Source organism: Carassius gibelio, chromosome A11 (genome assembly GCF_023724105.1).
Source record: "Carassius gibelio isolate Cgi1373 ecotype wild population from Czech Republic chromosome A11, carGib1.2-hapl.c, whole genome shotgun sequence".
NCBI lineage: Eukaryota > Metazoa > Chordata > Actinopteri > Cypriniformes > Cyprinidae > Carassius > Carassius gibelio.
Genome location: NC_068381.1, coordinates 19172002 through 19191684, shown reverse-complemented (window position 1 = coordinate 19191684; position 19683 = coordinate 19172002). Strand labels below are relative to the sequence as shown.

The 19683-nt window shown below is 37.5% G+C and overlaps 1 protein-coding gene across 4 annotated transcripts in view; it reads right to left on the bottom strand.

The window, feature by feature from the left end:
* LOC128022592 (dnaJ homolog subfamily C member 16) overlaps positions 1-19683 on the bottom strand; it is a 78551-nt gene that overhangs the window by 3501 nt on the left and 55367 nt on the right. For 2 of the 4 annotated variants that reach the window (XM_052610303.1, XM_052610306.1), the window contains exons 1-11: positions 8229-8441; positions 7651-7851; positions 7310-7376; positions 6156-6477; positions 4535-4719; positions 4202-4306; positions 3954-4118; positions 3121-3251; positions 2862-3039; positions 2590-2772; positions 2391-2467 (exon numbers count right to left, since the gene is read on the bottom strand). In XM_052610303.1, coding sequence (XP_052466263.1) covers positions 2391-2467; positions 2590-2772; positions 2862-3039; positions 3121-3251; positions 3954-4118; positions 4202-4306; positions 4535-4719; positions 6156-6477; positions 7310-7376; positions 7651-7851; positions 8229-8260 — 1646 coding nt within the window. In that variant the 5' untranslated portion in view covers positions 8261-8441. Of the gene's footprint in view, positions 1-2390; positions 2468-2589; positions 2773-2861; positions 3040-3120; positions 3252-3953; positions 4119-4201; positions 4307-4534; positions 4720-6155; positions 6478-7309; positions 7377-7650; positions 7852-8214; positions 8442-19683 lie in introns of those variants that run through there. The other 2 variants (XM_052610304.1, XM_052610305.1) reach the window with 2 other exon arrangements.

Sequence of the window (19683 nt, the reverse complement as noted above, 5' to 3'; positions counted from 1 at the left end):
ATATATATATATATATATATATATATATATATAAAATTGTAGAGCTACTAATTGGTAAATTCAATAAAAAATAATAATGCTGGAAACAGTCATCAACTCATATTATCATTTAGTCTGTATTATTTGTTGTCATAAGCATTTAAAAACTTTTTTTTTTTGCACACAATGTACAGCTTCTGAACCTTTTCCCAGTCTATCTTATAGTCTATTGCAGATATTTTAACATTATACTACAGAGCTGTTGAAAGCTTGAATCTGATTGGCTGACGAACGTTCTAAGATGTGCAATTATTTTCAGGGAAACGCAGCTAAAGTAGTTCCAGCCAGGTCTTAACCGCATTACATGTCCATATCCCTTCGCCAAATGATTTCAGTCTTTTCAAAGGTCCTTACAGGCTACAACAGCGGATCACAATGGTCCTGGTTCAACTGACATAGATTGCTGAATCGTTCTGCATGTTTCAACAGCATAAAATTGGGTCCTGTGCCGGATAGGTTCAACACTAGAACCAGTTTGTTAGACTGGTTATAGTCAGGTAAACGACACGCAGCACTGTTCATTTGTGAACATGGACCACAAAAGTCTTAAGTGTCAATTTTTCGAAACTGAGATTGAATAAATAAGCTTTCCACTGATTTATTAGGATCGGACAATATTTGGCCGAGATACAACTATTTGAAAATCTGGAATCTGAAGGTGCAATCAAAATAAAAATACAAAGAAAATAGTCTTTAAAGTAGAGATGTTCCGATACCCTTTTTCTCTTCCCGATACCGATTCCGATACCTGGGCTCAGGGTATCGGCCGATACCGAGTACTGATCCGATACCTGGGTGTGTATCTGTATATACAGCTGTATATACTACTAGCCCTGTGTAAATTGCTAGAATTTTTTTATGGTGTGCTTCAGACAGATCCCTCAATAAAACATGAACAAATACATGGTGAACTACTGTATTTATTACAGTATTTTTATTATCTAACATGAATTTGACAGTATTATTTATTTTCTTATGCAAAAAAGAACTTCAAATGCAGCCAAAAATCTAACACCGCAAACTAAAAAAGGTATTTAAGTTTTACAATATAACTGTATAAAAAAACTGCAACAAATAAGTCTAGGAATATAAAAAAAGATCTATTAATCAGATAATCTCTTTACAACAAAACAAGTAAAAAACAAGCAACCATCTAGGCATAATTATTATTATTATAGAGACGTATTATTATTACTGTAGGCTACAACAGTAGCTTTATATATTGTCAATTTACTCATGTAAACCAAACATTTATTTTAATGGGCTGCCATGAAGATCTTTGAGTGTCTGTGTTTATGATATGACAGTATTCTCAAATGAAACGGTAAATTCTCATGAAGTGACGGTTTATGCGTTCGTGTCCTCATGACACACAGCAGAGACTACAAAACAGCGAGCTCTCGCGCATCTGTGCCAGTCACCCACAGAGATGTAGATTTTGCGGGAGTAATATTTAAATAGTATTTTGCAGTTTAATATTCACAGACACTAGTATATATTCGGCTACTGTCTGGAGCCCTGCGCTTTGACTTACACGGAAGCGACTGAACGCAGCTGCCGGTACTGAATATACTCGAGAGTCTGTAACTACCGGTACTACAGTGACATACTGCTAACCACTGATCTATAATATAGAAGCAGCTTCACTGTCTTATGGCAGTTTAGAATGTGATGAGTGATCCAGTCATATATAGATCAGGGCTGCTAACGCGTTTTCATTTCTTCTTCGCTGCTCTAAACAGGGGTTGCTTGTGGCAACACAGCACAACTTCCTGTGTTTTCAATGCATTTTGAGCAGCGAAGAAGAACCGTGCAGCGGTTAGGCAAAGCTTGCGGTCATAACTAGGTCTTTTTTAAGAAAATGGTATCGGATCGGTATATGGGTAAATGTATTCGCCGATGCCGATGCCAGAATTTGTTGTGGTATCGGAGATATTTCCGATACTAGTATCGGAATCGGAACAACTCTACTTTAAAGTGTCCAAATAAAGTTCTTAGCAATGCATATTACTAATCAAAAACTACCTACGTTTTTATATATTTACGGTAGGAAATGTACAAAATATCTTCATGGAACATGATCTTTACTTAATATCCTAATGATCTATGGCATAAAAGAAAAATCGATAATTTTGACCCATACAATGTTTTTTGGACTATTGATTAAAATATACCCCAGCGACTTAAGACATAGGGTCACATTTCTCAAACCTTTGGAAAAACGTGGCTGGTTTGCATCAGGATCCAGTTCGTCTGGTCGAGCACAGGCCAAGATTGAGCTCTGGCTCCAGAACGCAAACCACTGAAACTGCATGCAGACAGGTCCATGAAGACTTTGTTATTAAACTCACCAATTAGAGTAGAGAAGATTAAAGTAGAATTGAGTGAGGTAATCATATGCACTGTTTATCCACTGAATCAGAAACATCTGTAATAAAAAAGAATATTCTTACGGTTAATCATTTCTCTCATTGCCACTTCTGAACATTAAAATCATAAAGTCCTAAAGACAATCAAAGCCCAAAGCCCATTTCCCTCTGCATAACTTACAGATGCAAACTCGTTGTTGAGTTCAGGCAGCATTGCATCATGGGTAAGGTAGGAGGGGTCTCTTTGCAGAAGCTCAAGCTGCTCGAGGAGGCGGAGCTTATCATCATCACTCCCATTCCATCCACCCATCACTGTCCGATACAACACCCTTCCTGTAGCGCTGCGTCTCTCCAGGAGAATCACCTGAAGACATTTGCACACAAGGTATAAATTCATATGGCATCAAACAATGTAACTAAATGTGTGTGTATTAGCACATGAATGTTTCTGACCTGTGGAGGGGTTGTGTCTTCCTTTTTGAGCAGAGTGTCACAGAGAGGCTGCTGCTTTCTCTGATAAACATAAGCAAACTTGACAACTTCTTTAGTGTTGGAGGAAGCGAAGTCAAAGAACGCCTCGTTCACTGACACAAACTGCTCCCCTTCATCGGTGACGAGAAGAACACAGTACCTGTCAATCAGAAAGACAAGTTTGCTCAGAGACGCAAGTCCACCAACATCTAATGCCACAGTTTGAGGTGGGATTTCTTACTTCCTGCGACGGTGGAACTGTTTAACTGGACACAGCTCGTCGAAGAGCTTCTGATTTACCAGCCGCGGCACCAGAAGAAAACGATTATTGGACACAAACTCATCAATTATCTGTTTTTTCATTCCTCTTGCCTAGGGAAGAAAAGGGGGGATGAGTACATTTTCCCACCGGTTATTCGGTTATTATACACCGGTATGTGGTATTCCCTCTTTTCTTCACTTTTAAATAACTTGTTAATTCCCATGCACATTTCGAATTAGCGACAATTCAGTGTTAATTGCTTGAATGTACAACAACAAATTTACTTATATTAAACATAGAAATTTTGATAACAATACAAATATATAAATACACCATGCTATTGGCCTAATATAAAACTTACAAAAAGTTACATTCATATATATATATATATATATATATATATATATATATATATATATATATATATATATAGAGAGAGAGAGAGAGAGAGAGAGAGAGAGAGAGAGAGAGAGAGAGAGAGAGAGAGAATCAGCAAACACTGTGGAACCAAATAAATAAGAAATATAGAACATTTATAAACAAAACTAACAAGAAAGCTCGGAGGCATGGCATTCACTTTGATGTAAAATAAAACAAAACTAAATTACACAAAGTCCAAATAAAGTAAAAATCAGTAAACACTGTGGAACTAAATAAATAAGAAACTAATGTTTACTAACAAAATCACTTTAGATAAATGGCAAAGGTCAACAGGCTTTAAAAAATCCTAAATATTATATATTAAAAAGCTGATTCATAGTTTTTGAGAACAATTGTAATTGGATGTTGGCACATGGAGAGCTGGGCCTCACCTGTATAACATCAGCCGGTTTGTCGGTGTTCTCTTTGAAGAGGAGCATGGTGGGAGCGTATGTGTTAATGTTGAACCTCTGCACGACTGCACGACTGGAGGTCTCAGTCAGCCCCATGTCCACATAGCCAAACCTCATATAGTCCTTATGGGCAAACGCGGTGAGCTGCGAACACGAGAATATAACAACTTCACAAAACACAGATATGAATGACTGTTTGAACGGCTAAAAATATAATAAACACTCACCTTATACAAAAGAGGGATATTAGATGCTACATCAAACATTAGCACTCTTGGCTTATTCTCCTCGTGCCAACTGTTTAAAAACTCAAGATAGCTGTTATCCGTCACCTAAAAGAAAAAGAAAAAAAAAAACAGAATTAGAATGGGGAAAGGGGAGCGAGAAAAGGGAATGGAAAGGGGAAAGGCAAAAAGCATGCATAAATGTAAAATGGAAAGGGAAAATAGTAAGGGACAGGGAGAAGGAAAGAAGAGAAGAAGAAAAGGTGAAAGAGTTGCGAATACATCACAAATGCCTGGCACAGTATTTCCATCCTGGAGCACAAAACACAGCCCTACCTTCTCAACCAGCTTCTGGGGCAGAAGGCTTTCCACAAACTGTCTCAAGTGTTCCCTGACCACAGCGTAGTGGAAGAAAGTGACTTTGCCATTGATTAAACCAAGTATGGACGGTGTGCGGTGGGCACCAAGATGGTTAGCCAGCTGTCTCTCATACCCAATGTCCACCACTCCAATACCAACTCCTAAAAACCAAACCAAAATTATATATTCAGAGTATTTTATATAATTTAATTAAACAAACTGCCATCTTCTATGGACTATAAGATTCTTCTACCCAATATTTGCGTGCTCTGACTTTGTATGTTGATTAGTATATCACCCAATAGAGCATCACAGTCCCGCCCACAGCCGGTGCCGGAAGTAAAAATTCAATACAATTTCTGCATTGACAGTTGGGGTATAAGCCATAAAAACGTAACCATACATGGTAGACATAAACCCAGCAACAGCTGTACTAAGTGATAGTATGCTCATATAAACGCCAATAGTTCATGGGGCACCTACCTTGTTTTGAGATAAATGCCGTTTATTCGCAATGTCCTGGATAAGTACTTCATTACCCACAATCCCAAACAATCCCACAATCCCACAGTAATGCATCTGATTGGTGGTGAAGACTGAAGACTAATCATTAATAAAAAAATAAAATAAAATAAAAACCTGTGTTGCGTTTTTGCACGGTAGACTTATCAGTGCAATCATGATCTCCTTGGCTGCCATGATGGCTTTTTTTCAAGGAGGAAAACAAAAGTGTTCAAAAGGGTGAAACCCACTTTAGATAGGGTCATGTAACGTTAGTTGAGTGTAGCGTGTCCGAGGGTCAGCTTGTGGGTTTTGTAAGGGCCAGCATGAGGGACAAGACCTACAAAGTTTTGGTGAGTTTTGCAGGGAGGTTGGTAACGTTAGTTAGCATTATCGTTCCCTTTAGCTAGGCTACTGTAGCCTTCATATGGTATGAGTCATATCAAGCATTTTATAATGCCACTGTCAAAATATTTAGCCTAGGCATACCTTTTTGGGCAATTACTGAACATTTGTGTAATGGCAACGACATCTGTTGACGACTGAGCGGTGATTGCAGTCAGGTACAAAGCACTGCACAACGTTGCTGAGGTTATCGTTAACCGCTTTCACACACGCACACAATATATAAAATACACGATACCTATATAAAACACTATGTATTTAAAAGAGTAATACTGAAAGAACTGCTATTACTGCACATTCACTATATAAAATAAAATTCACTGCAGAAAAAGTTTGCGCGGAAGTCGTCAGATTTGGAAGTCGCTCAAAAGGCTCGTTCGCGGTTGTGGAGGCTTCAGTCGAATTCAGTGGTTTACGGGATGAGTAGTTCCTTCGCTCGAAATGAAAATATGTACAGTCTTGTACCTTTTCCTCTGTAAATGATATGTTGTATGCTTATGAGTTCAGCCGTAGCTGGTTATCCTCAGACATGCTCTAAAACTCTTTAGATACAGATTTTTCCAAAAGTCAATGGGAGAAATAATTGGGAAATTTACTTCCGGCACCAAAGCTCTCTCGGGGTGTTAGGCGGGACTGTGATGCTCTATTCTGCAGGAACCAACAATGAGGGTGAAAATCCTGAAGACCTTACCCAGCGGCTCCAGCTCTTGCACAGCGTCCTTCCATACGGGCTCAATATGGATGCAGGTGAAGCACCACTCTGACGTGATCTTGATCAGGTAGGGCCTCTTGAAACTGTCCGGCAGAACCTCACTGATGTACTGATTGTAGTGAAAGAGGTGCTTGCTGTCTGTGAAATCACGACTCGTCCGAGGGAAGTGAAAGAAAGACTCATCGAAGTAGAAGCTGTCATGATAATGTCTGAAGCCCTGCGGTGCTCGGGCAAAGTTTTGATTCTCGTCCATTTGACCAAACCGGTCATAGTTTGACCTTCTCTCCTCATTGGACAGAATCTATGGAAAGTAAATCTTATGTATGTTTTGGGCACAAGGGAACGCCACAAGTTGTGGCATTGGTTTATTGCATATAAACCCTTAAAACAAGTCTTTAAAATAAGCAGATGCTTATTATCAGCATCTGTGAGAATGTGTTAACATTTAAAAACACATGCCATAAAAAAACTATAAAACCACTCAGAAGCTATACATTTTAGAAGCATTGCATAAAAATCTATAGTAGTATAATACAATATATTAAGTCACTATAATGATATAATGCTATATATTTATTTACTAAATGTAATGCATGTATAATAAATCTATATTTTATTATGTGAGTGATTATAAATTATACAGACACATATGTTAGCATTCAAAAGTTAAGACATTTATAATGTTACAAACAAAAAATTCTCTTTTCAACTAAATGCTGCTCTTCTGAACATTCTATTTATAAAATAATATATCATAAAACATACATAAAACAAATAAATCTTTTTTTTTTTTTGCATTGAGAATAAGCAGGAATGTTTCTTGAGCAGCATCATCACATGGATATAATATTAGAAAATATATTCAAAAAGAAAACATTATTGTGAAAGTATAACAATTTAAATATTAATGTTTTTTTTCTTCTGGTTATAATCAATTAAATGCATCCCTGATCACCTGTTTCAAAATAATTTTAAATAATCATTCAGATTCAAAACTTTTGAATGGTAGTGTACACACACACACACACACACACACACACACACACACACACACACACACATATATTTATATTTGGTAAAAAAAAATTATATATACTGCATGTTATTCCTTATATACAATGCAACCACCCTACCTCATACGATTTAATGATCTTGATAAACATGTCTTCTGCCCCTGGACTTTTGTTCTTGTCTGGATGCCTATGGATTGTGAAAACAAGTTTTGTTTCAGACATCATATATCACATGATAGGTAAAAATTGATATCCTGAATGCACTGTAATTCGCTTTGGATAAAGCGTCTGCTAAATACATAAATTTAATTTTTATTTATCATTAGAGAGTTGCACAATATATGTCAGATAAAAGAAGGCTAACCATTGTGCATGAAACATGAAACAACATTATTCACAAAAATCCTTTTCTTATTTCGAGAGTGCATGTCTTTGGCCCAATGATCCGTTTCATCACTCACCATTCTCTTGCGAGCCTCTTGTACACTTTCTTGATTTCGGCCTGGCTGGCATGTCTGGACACCCCGAGAACTTTGTAGGGATCAAACTCAGTCGCAGACGCCAGGGAATCTCCAAACAGAGCCAGGAGAAGAATCGCCCAAACACAGCCGGCCACAAACACACTCCAGCCTCCCATCGTGTGGGACATATGAACCGACAAGCTAGACAAACAGAGGAGGCCGGGGCTAGTTGTCACACATTTTACACAAGAACAAATTTATCAGGGTAAGTCTACATCTTTATAGACATACATTTTTTTTATTTGGGCTATAGATAAAAGCTAATAAACATTTCAACCATTACTGACCACATTGCAACATATTGTACTGTTCACTGAATCCAATAGTGGGGCATGTTGTCACACTAGAACATACTATTATTAAACATAAAGCCTATTAAATGCTTTTTAACTAAAAGTAAATTTAAAACAATTATAAAGCATAAAATACGTCATAAGAACAAACATGTAACAAGAATATAAAACCACTGTTTTGTTAGTCAGTCTATGAGTGAACAGTACTCACGCCTCTCTAGTCACCTGGATGCCAGGATTACATTACAGGATTTCATCTCATCTGAAGGAACCAGCACACCGAAGCGATCAATGCAAGTAAATCAGCACCAGATCAGTGTGTGATCACATGCATACAGCAGACAAAACACTGTCAGCGCTTGATAATAACCATTTAGCAGCAACCCATGTTCTCCCAATGGACCGTTCCCCGGCTTTACTTCCGGTAGTGAGGGACTGTGAATAAACACTTTCTATGATAAAAGTCCGATGGATTTGTATTTATTTATTTATTTTTGAAACCCAAGTTCGAAAAAAATAAAAATAACGCCAGTCAAGGGTGGACTTAACCAACAAGCGAGATAAGCGGCCGCTTAGGGCCCCGGGGGCACCATCTGATATTGGCGAAACATATTTGGCAAATGCTCCAGTGTGTATTTGCGTTTTGGAGAGCGTCGGATGGTCTCACCACTCAAAACGCAGAGTTTTTTGTTAAGTGCTGAGTTCTGCAAGCTCATACGAATTCTCTCATCATAACAACGTGTAGATGCTAATATGTACAGTTGTGCTCAGAATTATTCATTTCATGCCCTTGGTAAATTTGATCAAAGAAGGGCTCTGAAAAAACACGCATTTATTCATTTGATCTTTATTCAGAAAATTAAATAAAGTCTAACCTTTAACTGAAGTAAAAAAAAAAAAAAGTGAAAGTGGGTCACATCTCTAGTTCACAATGCCACATGGTACCTAGAAATCCTTATAATTTAAATATCTCTGAGGTATATTTCCATTTTGTATCACACCAGGATTAATCGGGAAAATAAATTTTGCAGCCTTGGCTTCACAGGAGTATAAATATGAGTCCACAAAGGCCAAATTCCCTTAATCATTGATCACAAGGTTATAAACTGTATCTGACTGAAGGCTTGAATGAATGGCAGTCATCGCTAATGACATTACATCGAGCGCAAAAGAACCTTTGAAACTGGTTTATTTGATCGAATTTTCCGAAAGAACCGGTTCACTTGAGCACCTGCTCCTTTGCCCCTTAAGTGCCCTTTTGTCAAAGCAAAATTTCCTCGAATTTTTTTTGTTTGTTTGTAATAACATACCCTTTTATGCCTGCCCACGCCCAATCATAATATTAGTACAATTTATTAATAATAATTTAGCCGTAAATAAATGACCAACATGATGACCGTTCACCTGACCTGGACGATTCCTCACGCTGCACACGCATTTTTTATTTGCTTAAGGATATTTTCAACACCGTGGCAGCTGGTAAGTGGTGTTTCATTCTCAGCGAAGTGATTTTGATGTTTATTTACTTACTATTATTTTACAAGAACGACGTGATGTGAGAACATGCAGATATGGTGCTGTGTGTAGCCTGTAGAGAAGTAACATTACTGTGCTGTTTGAGGGAGAAAAGTTGCACAGGCATCGAGGGGTCTGGTCTTTTTTATGTTATTTGACTAAACTTTTATTGTATTATATTACTTTTTTTTTTTTTTAACACGTTGAGTATAGAAGCAGATTAGTCTCAATATAATTAATGCAAAAACACGATTCACACATGTGTAGACAATTTCACATGCATGAAACCTAATTCACGTACACACAAAAAAAAATTCACGTGCGTGAAAAAAATATTTTCACATAAAGCAATTCACATGCGCAAAATAAAATTATATATTTATAAAATACGTTTCACAAATGCAAAAAACTATTTGTAGATATACAACTGTGCACAAAAACCTTTGAATGTTTAAAATGTGTCTGAATATACGAATCGTCATTTACTACGAATCCACTCTGATTTGTGTGTGTGTGTGTTTTTTAGACTTTCCTAGCAGAGCTCTCTTCCCACGTGGGTCTGTCGTACTCTTTAGCCAATCAGATGCGAGCTTACCATTCAACCAATCATATTATAAGCCACTGAGTGCATTCAAGGATCACGATTCTGCGCACCTTTTGCGCAATATGGATTAATTAGAACGGAAATTAAGCCTTTACATAAGTAATCCAGCATGGCGAATGAAGAACGGGAAGCACGGGTAAGAGTTTAGTTTATTTCATAAAAGTCTGAGTTTACACATTTGATCGTTTACACATTCAATCAAGACAAAGTTAGAAAACTAGTTAGAAAAAAATACAGTTGTAACAGGACAGTAACAGTAATTATAAATTTAACTACAATCAGGATAGTAAAAAGAAAGACCTGCAAAGACAAATGTAACATTTTGAGAGTTGTGAAATTATAATTCTAAATAATCTTGTTTTATAAATTGATGTCTGTTAGGTCATTGTGTAATTTCTTACAGTAATACATTTTAAAACATGTACCCTACTCATTGTTAACCACTACGTTGTGACATCAGATATTTGCAGAAAATGTGCATTCACAAATGTAGCCTATGTTGATCCAAATATGGAAAGCACATTTGAATTTAATAATATAAGGTTCTCTCCATAGATGTTTTGCCACATTTCTTAAATTAAGGATGATTGCTATGTAATATATGGTGTTCTCATTTGCCTGAACTTCAAGTAAAATGTGGGGCAAACTGAAAATCCAGCACTCTCCTTCACTACTGATACTGCGACTATTATTTTTTCTACGTGTTCATTCGCTGGCATGTTTCACATTTCTTTTTTTTCTCCCTTAAAAACAAAATTTGTCCATTATGATGCTCAGTTTTACCGAACTAATGGCTGTTGATTGAATTCTGCCAAAGTGGGCGCTTGTATGTGTTCGTTAAATGAGTAATGTTATGTGAGTAGGTCTGCTCATGTCTGAAAATAATATATAAAAAAAATAATAATTTAACATAAAAAAAAACATTAGGCTATAGCTTATATTTCTTAAGTAAATGTTTAAATTAACGTAAAAAAATAATAATAATTGTAAAACTGAAAAAAATGTTTAATTGTGTTCAGCATGGTGGGACGCATTTGAATTTGTGACGGGCCGCAGGTTGAGATGATGTTCACTGCTCTGTGTGTGTGCACTTCGGATGGGTTAAATGCAGAGCACAAATTCTGAGTATGGGTCACCATACTTGGCTGAATGTCACTTCATTTTATATCGCAATAAAAGACAGCTTTGTTGCGTTTTTTTTTTAAAGTGGGGATTGAGGGTGCGCAAACCCCATTGGGACTAGAAGGGGGTGCACAGGAAAAAAAGTTTGGGAACCGCTGCACTATAACATAACGGTTATGGACAGTACATTGAATTAAATTGCAATAAATAAGCCTTGCTTTAACTAAGGCTTATTCAGATTTTCTCATTCTCTGAATTATCATTATAAAAATAAAAACAATTCAGAAATTAATTATATAATTATATTTTAAATGTGACACAAATATTATTTTTTCTACAATAGCAACAGTGTTTACAACAGCAAGACCACTTTAGCCTGTAAACTCAATAATATCTCTCTGGAAATAAATGTAAAAATACCAATGTCAATAAAAAATGCATAATATACATGACATCAAAGTGTATGAATAACAAATGTAGCCTGTCATTTGTTTACATTGCAAAGGTGTTCAATTTTAGACAACAACAGTAATAATAATATTAATCACTAAATCCCAGTGTATAAGTTGTTTAATGTTTTGTATCAATATTTAAGGTGGACATTGATTAGGTGCAAGAGTAGTAGTGATGGTTAAAATAATAGATTAATGCTGAAATAGTAAATTGAGCCTTGTTCCTACGTAGATGGACAGAGAGTGGAAAGTAATAGACCAAATGAGGAGATGGAGATAGAGGATGAAAAAGAGGGAAATGTAGAGGCAAAAGTGACAGAAAGAGAGCAGGAAACAGTAAGCCAGGAGACAGAGGCTGGTGAGAAAGAGGAAACTGTAGAGGCACAAGTGTTTTCTATAGTTTTTAATATAACCGCTGTTCTTAATTATTCTGTAGAACAGAGAAGAAAAAGCCATCAGGCTGGGACAATTTAAGACATTTCAGTTTCTAATCCGAGAGCTATTATTATTTTAAAACTAAAATTGTCTTCTCTATTGTCTCTTCTTCAAAACTGCATTAAAGCATTTGCTGCTGTATCAATACATAACCATCCAAATCGATACGCGAATCAGCAAGGAATGCATCACAATATATTGCTGTATTGATATTTTGAACCGCGCCATTTAAAGCCTTGTTCCATGAGCCCCTTTAATACTATGAGCACCTGCATGGTCCTGTTCAGAGGGAGTGTGAGCCACGTTAAAAAGTTAACCGCTTAAGTCATTTGTGGATTAATGCTTATTGGAGATGCGAAGCATTTCAAACAATTCAATTTGATTTGGTGAACTGGTTCAAGAAGATCCGGTTACTTCGAATGATTCGTTCGTGAACCGGATATCACTACACTTCAGTGTTTTGAAATCTCACACAACAGACACTGAAGAGAAGACAATGCTGAATAAAGTCATAGTTTTTTGCTATTTTTGGACCAAAATGTATTTTCGATGCAGTAATATGCAGTTATTAGCCGTGCCCACTGTATTTTTTGTTGGTTTTCATGAGACCCCCCTTGAAATGACCAGGACCCCCCATTGCCCCCCCCCCCCAAAAATGTTGCTGAACATCATAAATTTAGAAAGTGGCTGTAAGAGCTAAAGCATTTAAAATCCCCATTTCCACCATCAGAGTAATAATTAAGAGGTTCTTGTCAACTAAAGATGTTACAAATCTGTCTGGAAGATGACGTGTGTCTATATCAACTTAATGCATGGTGAGGAAGAGAGTTTGAATCGCCAAAGACTCTTCAAGTATCACAGCTGGAGAACTGCAGAGATAAGACAAGAGTCTTAGGGTCAGAAAGCCTTAAAAAATATAAAAAAGCTCCTCACCACGTGTTGTTCAGGAGGGTTTCAAGAAAAAAGTCCTCCTCACTCATCCAAAAAAACAAACTCCTGCATAGTCAGACACGACTGGAACTTCAAATAACACTGCATGGCTTCTATGGTCAGATGAAACTAAAAAAGGAGCTTTTTAGAACCAAACACTCAAGATGGATTTGGTGCACACAGGGATAAAAAAGTACCCCATGTGTATAATTGAAATAAAAAGTGACGTGACATACAGCCAAGTATGGTGACCCATAATCAGAATTTGTGCTCTGCATTTAATCCATCCAAAGTGCACACACATAGAGCAGTGAACACACACAAACTGTGAACACACACACGGAGCAGTGGGCAGCCATTTATGCTGCGGCGCCTGGAGAGCAGTTGGGGGTTTGGTGCCTTGCTCAAGGGCACCTAAGTCGTGGTATTGCTGGCCCAAGAACACACAACCTTAGGGTTAGGAGTCAAACTATCTAACCATTAGGCCACTACTTCCCCCATACATGCTGTATATTTAATGGTGTGGGTCTATTTTTCTGTTGGAGGTCCTGGACATCTTACTTAGATACATGACAACATGGATTCAGTTAAATACCAACATATAAAAAAATGTAAACTTTCTGTCCATGCTACAAATCTTATAATGAGCCAAGGTTGGATCTTTCACAAACAAACATCAAAACCCAAAAAATTTAAATTAAAATAGTGGTCACTGAAAACAAAACCAAGCTTCTGCTCTGGCTAACCCAGTTCCCTGAGCTGAATCCTATAGAAAATGAGTGTGGTGAACTGAAGAGAAGAAGCATCGACATGCAGCTGTGAATCTGAAGGATCTGGAGAGATTCTGTTTGAAGGAATGGTCTCTGATCTTCTGTCAGATATTCTCTAAACTCTTCAGGCATTTTAAGTGCAGACTCTGAGCTGTTCTCTTAAGCCCCTTTCACACTGCCATTCCGGAAAATACACGGGTGAAGTCAAGTGTTCCGGCAATTGTTCCCGGGTCGCTAGATTTTGCACTTTCACACTGCCGGTGATTACCCGGGATATGTGCGTGCTTTCACACATCTGTAAAGATCCCATAACGACACGTGACATCATGCGTGATGTGTGATGTACGAGTCAAAAACGTTAGGCACGTTATACTTTCACTGAAGCAAGCGAACGATTTCGGCATCAGTGCGGAAAGTGAGGAACTAACTGATCTCTGCTTCATTACAGTTTGCACACATTTTTTTGTCGCGAACATTGATTTTCCTTCAAAACAGCCGGTAAAAGAGTCGCGATAACGAGCATCATCACTTCGACACAGCATTAGATCTAGCTTTTGTTCACACAACGCTCGTCCCTGGATTGAACCCGGCAATGTTACAAGGTCCACGACCCGGGTTCAATGCCGGAATAAATCCCGGGACGTGTTTGCTTTCACACAGAAAGGCAATTTGCCGGGTCCGACGTGCAGTGTGAAAGGGTCTTTAGTAAAAAGAGGGCGCACTACCAAAACAATAACAATCGTGTGGTTTGATGATGCTAAGAAGGAGCGTGGAATGATGGGATTTGTTGTCTTCTACCCAACCGATGACGGCCATCAATCAGACGGAAAGATAAATCATGGATTTAACGCGAGTTCACAGATTTGCGCGAGTAGATTACATACAAAATCAATGCAAAGACGCGATCAGACTATGGATCAGACGCGTCCTTGCGTGGGTCTGGAGACACGATGCCCCGCGTTTTTTATTATTTAAGTTTATTTGGATAGGGACAGATACAATAACATAGATAAACTTTGACAGTCATCTGATGCATGTATCATAATGTTTTTAGCTAAAGCTAATTTACAACACTTGTCCCTAAGTAGGGCTTTTTGGTAAAAAAAAAAAAAAAAGGAAACAAACAAATATAGTTTCATTCACATCAACATTAATATAATAACGGAAAAGAAAAAGGCTAAAAATGCAATACAATGGGAAGTAATACAAAAGTACTAAAAGTATACAGAAAGGACAAACTCAGAAGACTAAATATGAGAGCAACTTTGTTCCTGAATTAACCACAATTTGATTTTTTTTTTTTAAGGTGGCTAATGTTGGGGTGCATTTAAGATGATCTGGCAGAGCATTCCATAATTTTGCCCCTTTCACTGAAACAGCAACCTGGCCAAATGATGTTCTACGAAAAGGGATGTAACAATTGATTTTAGAAGCAAATCTGGTGCATCTAGTACTTTGCTGTCTTGTTATTATTTTGCAGAGCGGTAGTGGAGAAGCATCATTTAAGCATTTGAAGACCAGTTTAACCAGATTGAGAGAAATAAAATTAGCAAAACTTAAGATCTTATATTTACTTAGAATTTGGCAGTGATGGTACCTTATTCTCTTCTTGTCTAGAACTTTCAAGGCTCGGTTGTAAAGACACTCTATGGGTTTGACTGATAACTGATGAGCTTGAGACCATGTGGTTAAGCCATAAGATATGTGTGAAAGAATCATAGAATTAAAAAAAATAAAAGCACAGTCGAGAGTCAGACAGTTTCTTATCATCATAAAACAGCTCAAATTGGCCCTAATGGTTTTACAGATTTTCTTAATATGACTTTTAAAATTCAACTGATAATCTATATTTATTCCAAGATACTTCACTTCAGGTACTTGTTCAATAAGTTCCCCATTAATTTTTATGTTCAAAAGTTGTGTTGGAGATAGTTTTTGAATAGAGAAGCAGACAGAGTTTGTTTTTTTAGTATTAAGAGTTAAACAAGATGAGGCCAGCCAAGATGATATTCTTGCTAAATTAGCATTAAGTTTGTCAGCCACAGAGATACATGTATCAGCAGATGCATACACCACTGTGTCATCTGCATACATCAGTAGACCTATATCTGGACATACTACGTCTGGTAAGTCATTAATATATAGACTGAAGAGTATAGGTCCCAAGACCGTGCCTTGAGGAATGCCTGTTTTAATTTTAAGAAAAGTGGATCTCACACTATTAATCACAACACACTGTTCACGGCCCTTTACATATGATTCAAACCAGGACAATGTTTTTTTGGATAAGTTGAATTTAGCTAATTTTGAAATTAATATGTTGTGATTTACTGTATCGAATGCTTTTTTAAAATCTAGAAACACAGCACCAGCTACATTTCCCTGGTCAAGTGATTGTTTGATATTTTCAGTTAATAGACAGATTGCAGATTCTGTGGAATGGTTGTGCCTGAATCCAAATTGCATAGGACTCAGATACTGGTTTGTCTCAAGATAGTGCATGAGTTGTTCTGAAACAATCTTCTCTAAAACTTTAGATAAAGCTGGGAGAAGACTGATAGGTCTGTAATTACAAGACATTTTGTCATCTCCTGATTTAAAAATTGGTATAACTAGAGCATTTTTCCAACCATCTGGGAATTGTCCTGATTTAATGGATATATTAACAAGATAGGTGAGAGGCTGGACCAAAATGCTGCTATATTTTTTAAGAAAAGCTGTATCTAAATGAAAAATATATTTTGAGAAGGTGGTGTTAAGGTCCTGTATAGCTTTCAAAACAGCTGTTTCACTAACCGCCCTGAGCTGAAATGAGTTATCTTGACCTTCAAACAGGTCTACTTTTGTTAGGCCTATATCGTTACAGCATGGAAAGCTTGATGCTAGGTTGTTAACTGATTGTATAAAAAAGTTATTGAATTCATTAGCAACTTGTGCATTATCATTGATGGTGTGTTCACCCATTTTAAGTTCATATTTTGTTTGGGTGAGATTACCCTTTGGATTTAGTAGGCTGTTTGTTTGTTTTCCACATTAATTTGCCATTCCCTTTAGCCTCTGTTAGAGCTTGAATATAATAATTTGATTTAGACATTCTAAGTTCTTTGACAACTTGGTTACGCAAACCTTTAAATAGTTTCAAATCAGTATCCCTTCGGGTCTTAATAAAAGTTTTCAAGGCAAGGTCTCTCCTTTTCATCAGTTTTCGAATATTATCGTTCATCCATGGTAGCTGAAATTTCCTCTGGGATTTCTTTTGCTTTTTAATGTATTTATCTACAATACTCCCAATAGTAGACATAAGCTTATTACAGCAATCATTTTCTTTATCATATTTGGCCTGTATGCCCCATAATTCTAATCTTGTTGATCGTTATAATAGCATACGCTTTCTGTAAAGATACGAATCAAAACAACTCACCTGTCAATTAAAACACGAGCGAAATCGGCATCTCTTTCTAATTGAAGTTTGTCCCAAAGCTACTTCCGCATTTGTCCACGACACTGTTGTCATGTGGTTTCTACGTCAGTAAAGGTGGTAACAAAGGGGAACTAACGTCATTGACAGGCGACTGCACTGCCCTGTGTCACTGTTTAGAATGTGAATTTTCTCATGATTTACAACACTATATAACACTAGCCTAGTGTTTTTTGGATATTTTACTGCAAATATCTTACAAAGTGTACCTTTAATAATAAATTATATTTTCGATTTATTTCTCAGCAAACCCTACTTTATGCCTTAAGGAGACTTGGAATACGGAACAAGTTGCATGGGATAATTTGAATCCTTTTTGTAAAAAGATTGAAGAAGGTTACAATTCATTAAATGGAAAAGTGCCTGCTTTTTTTGTTATAATGTATTTTGTGATCAGAAAAAAATAAGGTACCTTATATGGTTTTAGACAAGCAAGAGGTTGACTAATTATTTGCTTAAGTTGTGAAGGAGTAAATAAACTGTAAACTATGTTAGAGAGAGAGAGAGTGAGCAAAATAAGGGATAGGGATGTGTTGCGGTGCATGAAATTTGCTTAGGGCCCCCAAATCATCACTTTTACACTGTGTAAAGATGGCATGGCATGGCTCGGTTTGCATATCCACTGTTGCACCGCTTCAACTGCCATGACTCCCAAAAAATAAAAATGTTCCACGTCACCCCATTAAGCTCTCGCTGGATCCGCTCATCTTCTATCAATGAGAGGAATGTCTGTACTTCCTCAACAGACAACGAAACAGCTATTTTTGGACCATTAGTCTGTGGATTTACCAAAGGATAGGCTCACTGTCGCCCCCAGTTGCCGAACAAACTCTGTCCAAAACCTGGATATAAATTGGGGAACCCTGTCAAAGACTACGTCCACCGGGAGGCCATGAATCTGGAAGACGTGTTCTAAGACAATGGCCCTGTTTCCCTCACTGAAGGTAATTTAGGGAGGGGAATAAAATAAACCACCTTTCGAGAACTGGTCTACCACAGCGAGGACCAGGGTATTACCATCAGAAGGGGGTAGGCCTGTGACAAAGTCCAAAGTAATGTGGGACCAAGGTCTTGAAGGGATAGGCAGCTGCCGGAGAAGCCCTACTGGGGGACGATTGGAGCCTTTACTCACCGGGCAGGCTAACACAAACTCACGAGTGTCCCGCACCACTGACATTCATCAAAACTGTTGCTTAATCAGCAAAATAAGACGAGCAGCTCCCAGGCGGCAAGCTAGTCTAGAAGAATGGCCTAACTGAAGAATGCTAGTTCGGACTGACCTAGGTACAAGCAAACGACCCTCTAGGCATCCGGCAGGTATGCCGTCAAGTGTCTCGCATAGACTGTCTCCTAGCACCAGGTGAGCGATCAAAGCTCTTGTGCCAGACAGAAATCAACCTGAGCGGCCATCGAGTGTAGTGATCAGCTCTAGGGGGTATATCTCATCCTTGATGCGTCCCGCAAGTCCGTGGAGTTAATGACCCCATAACGCCTTGTCGATCCAGCCATTAGATGAGACGAGTGTGCGGAACTCGATGGCATAATTTGACATTGACTTAGTTCCTTGACGCAGGAACTATCTAAAAAAAAATAATAAAAAATAATCTTCTACTTTAAACTACGCTTGTAGTTTGTGGCTACTTGCGTTCTAGTGTTTCTTTGCATTTTGCACTATTTGCAGACATTGCTAATTACTATTTCAAAATGGTACTTTTTTCTTTATTCTGAATAATTGATTGATTTACTTCCAGGAAAAAGGAAAAAAAAGTCAACTCAGGTCAAGGTGAAAAGCAGACAACCAGAGTGACGTACCAGCCGTGAAGAGTCATGATGGTAAATGATATGTCCATGTTATGAGAACTTCTTTACAGTTACAAATTCAGTGACTGAATGATCTGCATCATCAGAATACAATCAACAAAGTACATAGAAACTAAACATTTGTCATAAGGTCATGTTTTCATGCATTTACACAAAAACTAAAATTCATTACATCACAAGGTAGATTCACGTGTGAATACTAATTACATTAGCCTACGTGACGATTTTCAATCTGTGTAATGCGGTCTGTAGTCTGGGGTGACGGGATGGGGGCTTCTATGATATCCGACTGCGTAGCCTATAATAAAAGATAATTAATTTCAAACCTAAACCAAACATATTTTTATTCAAAGATCAACAGTCTTAATCTTTAGTTTGCCACAAAAAAACAACATTAAAATCATGAACTCAAATTTAATTGAGTTTGTGTTCCTTTCATTTATTCAGTAAGGTGTCAGTGACAGCATCTGCGCTCTGGGCTGCCTGTTCAAAGAAATCAAGAACTCTGTTCTGGATGCTCTGCTCAGGAGTCCAGAATCTCACAGAGATCGGT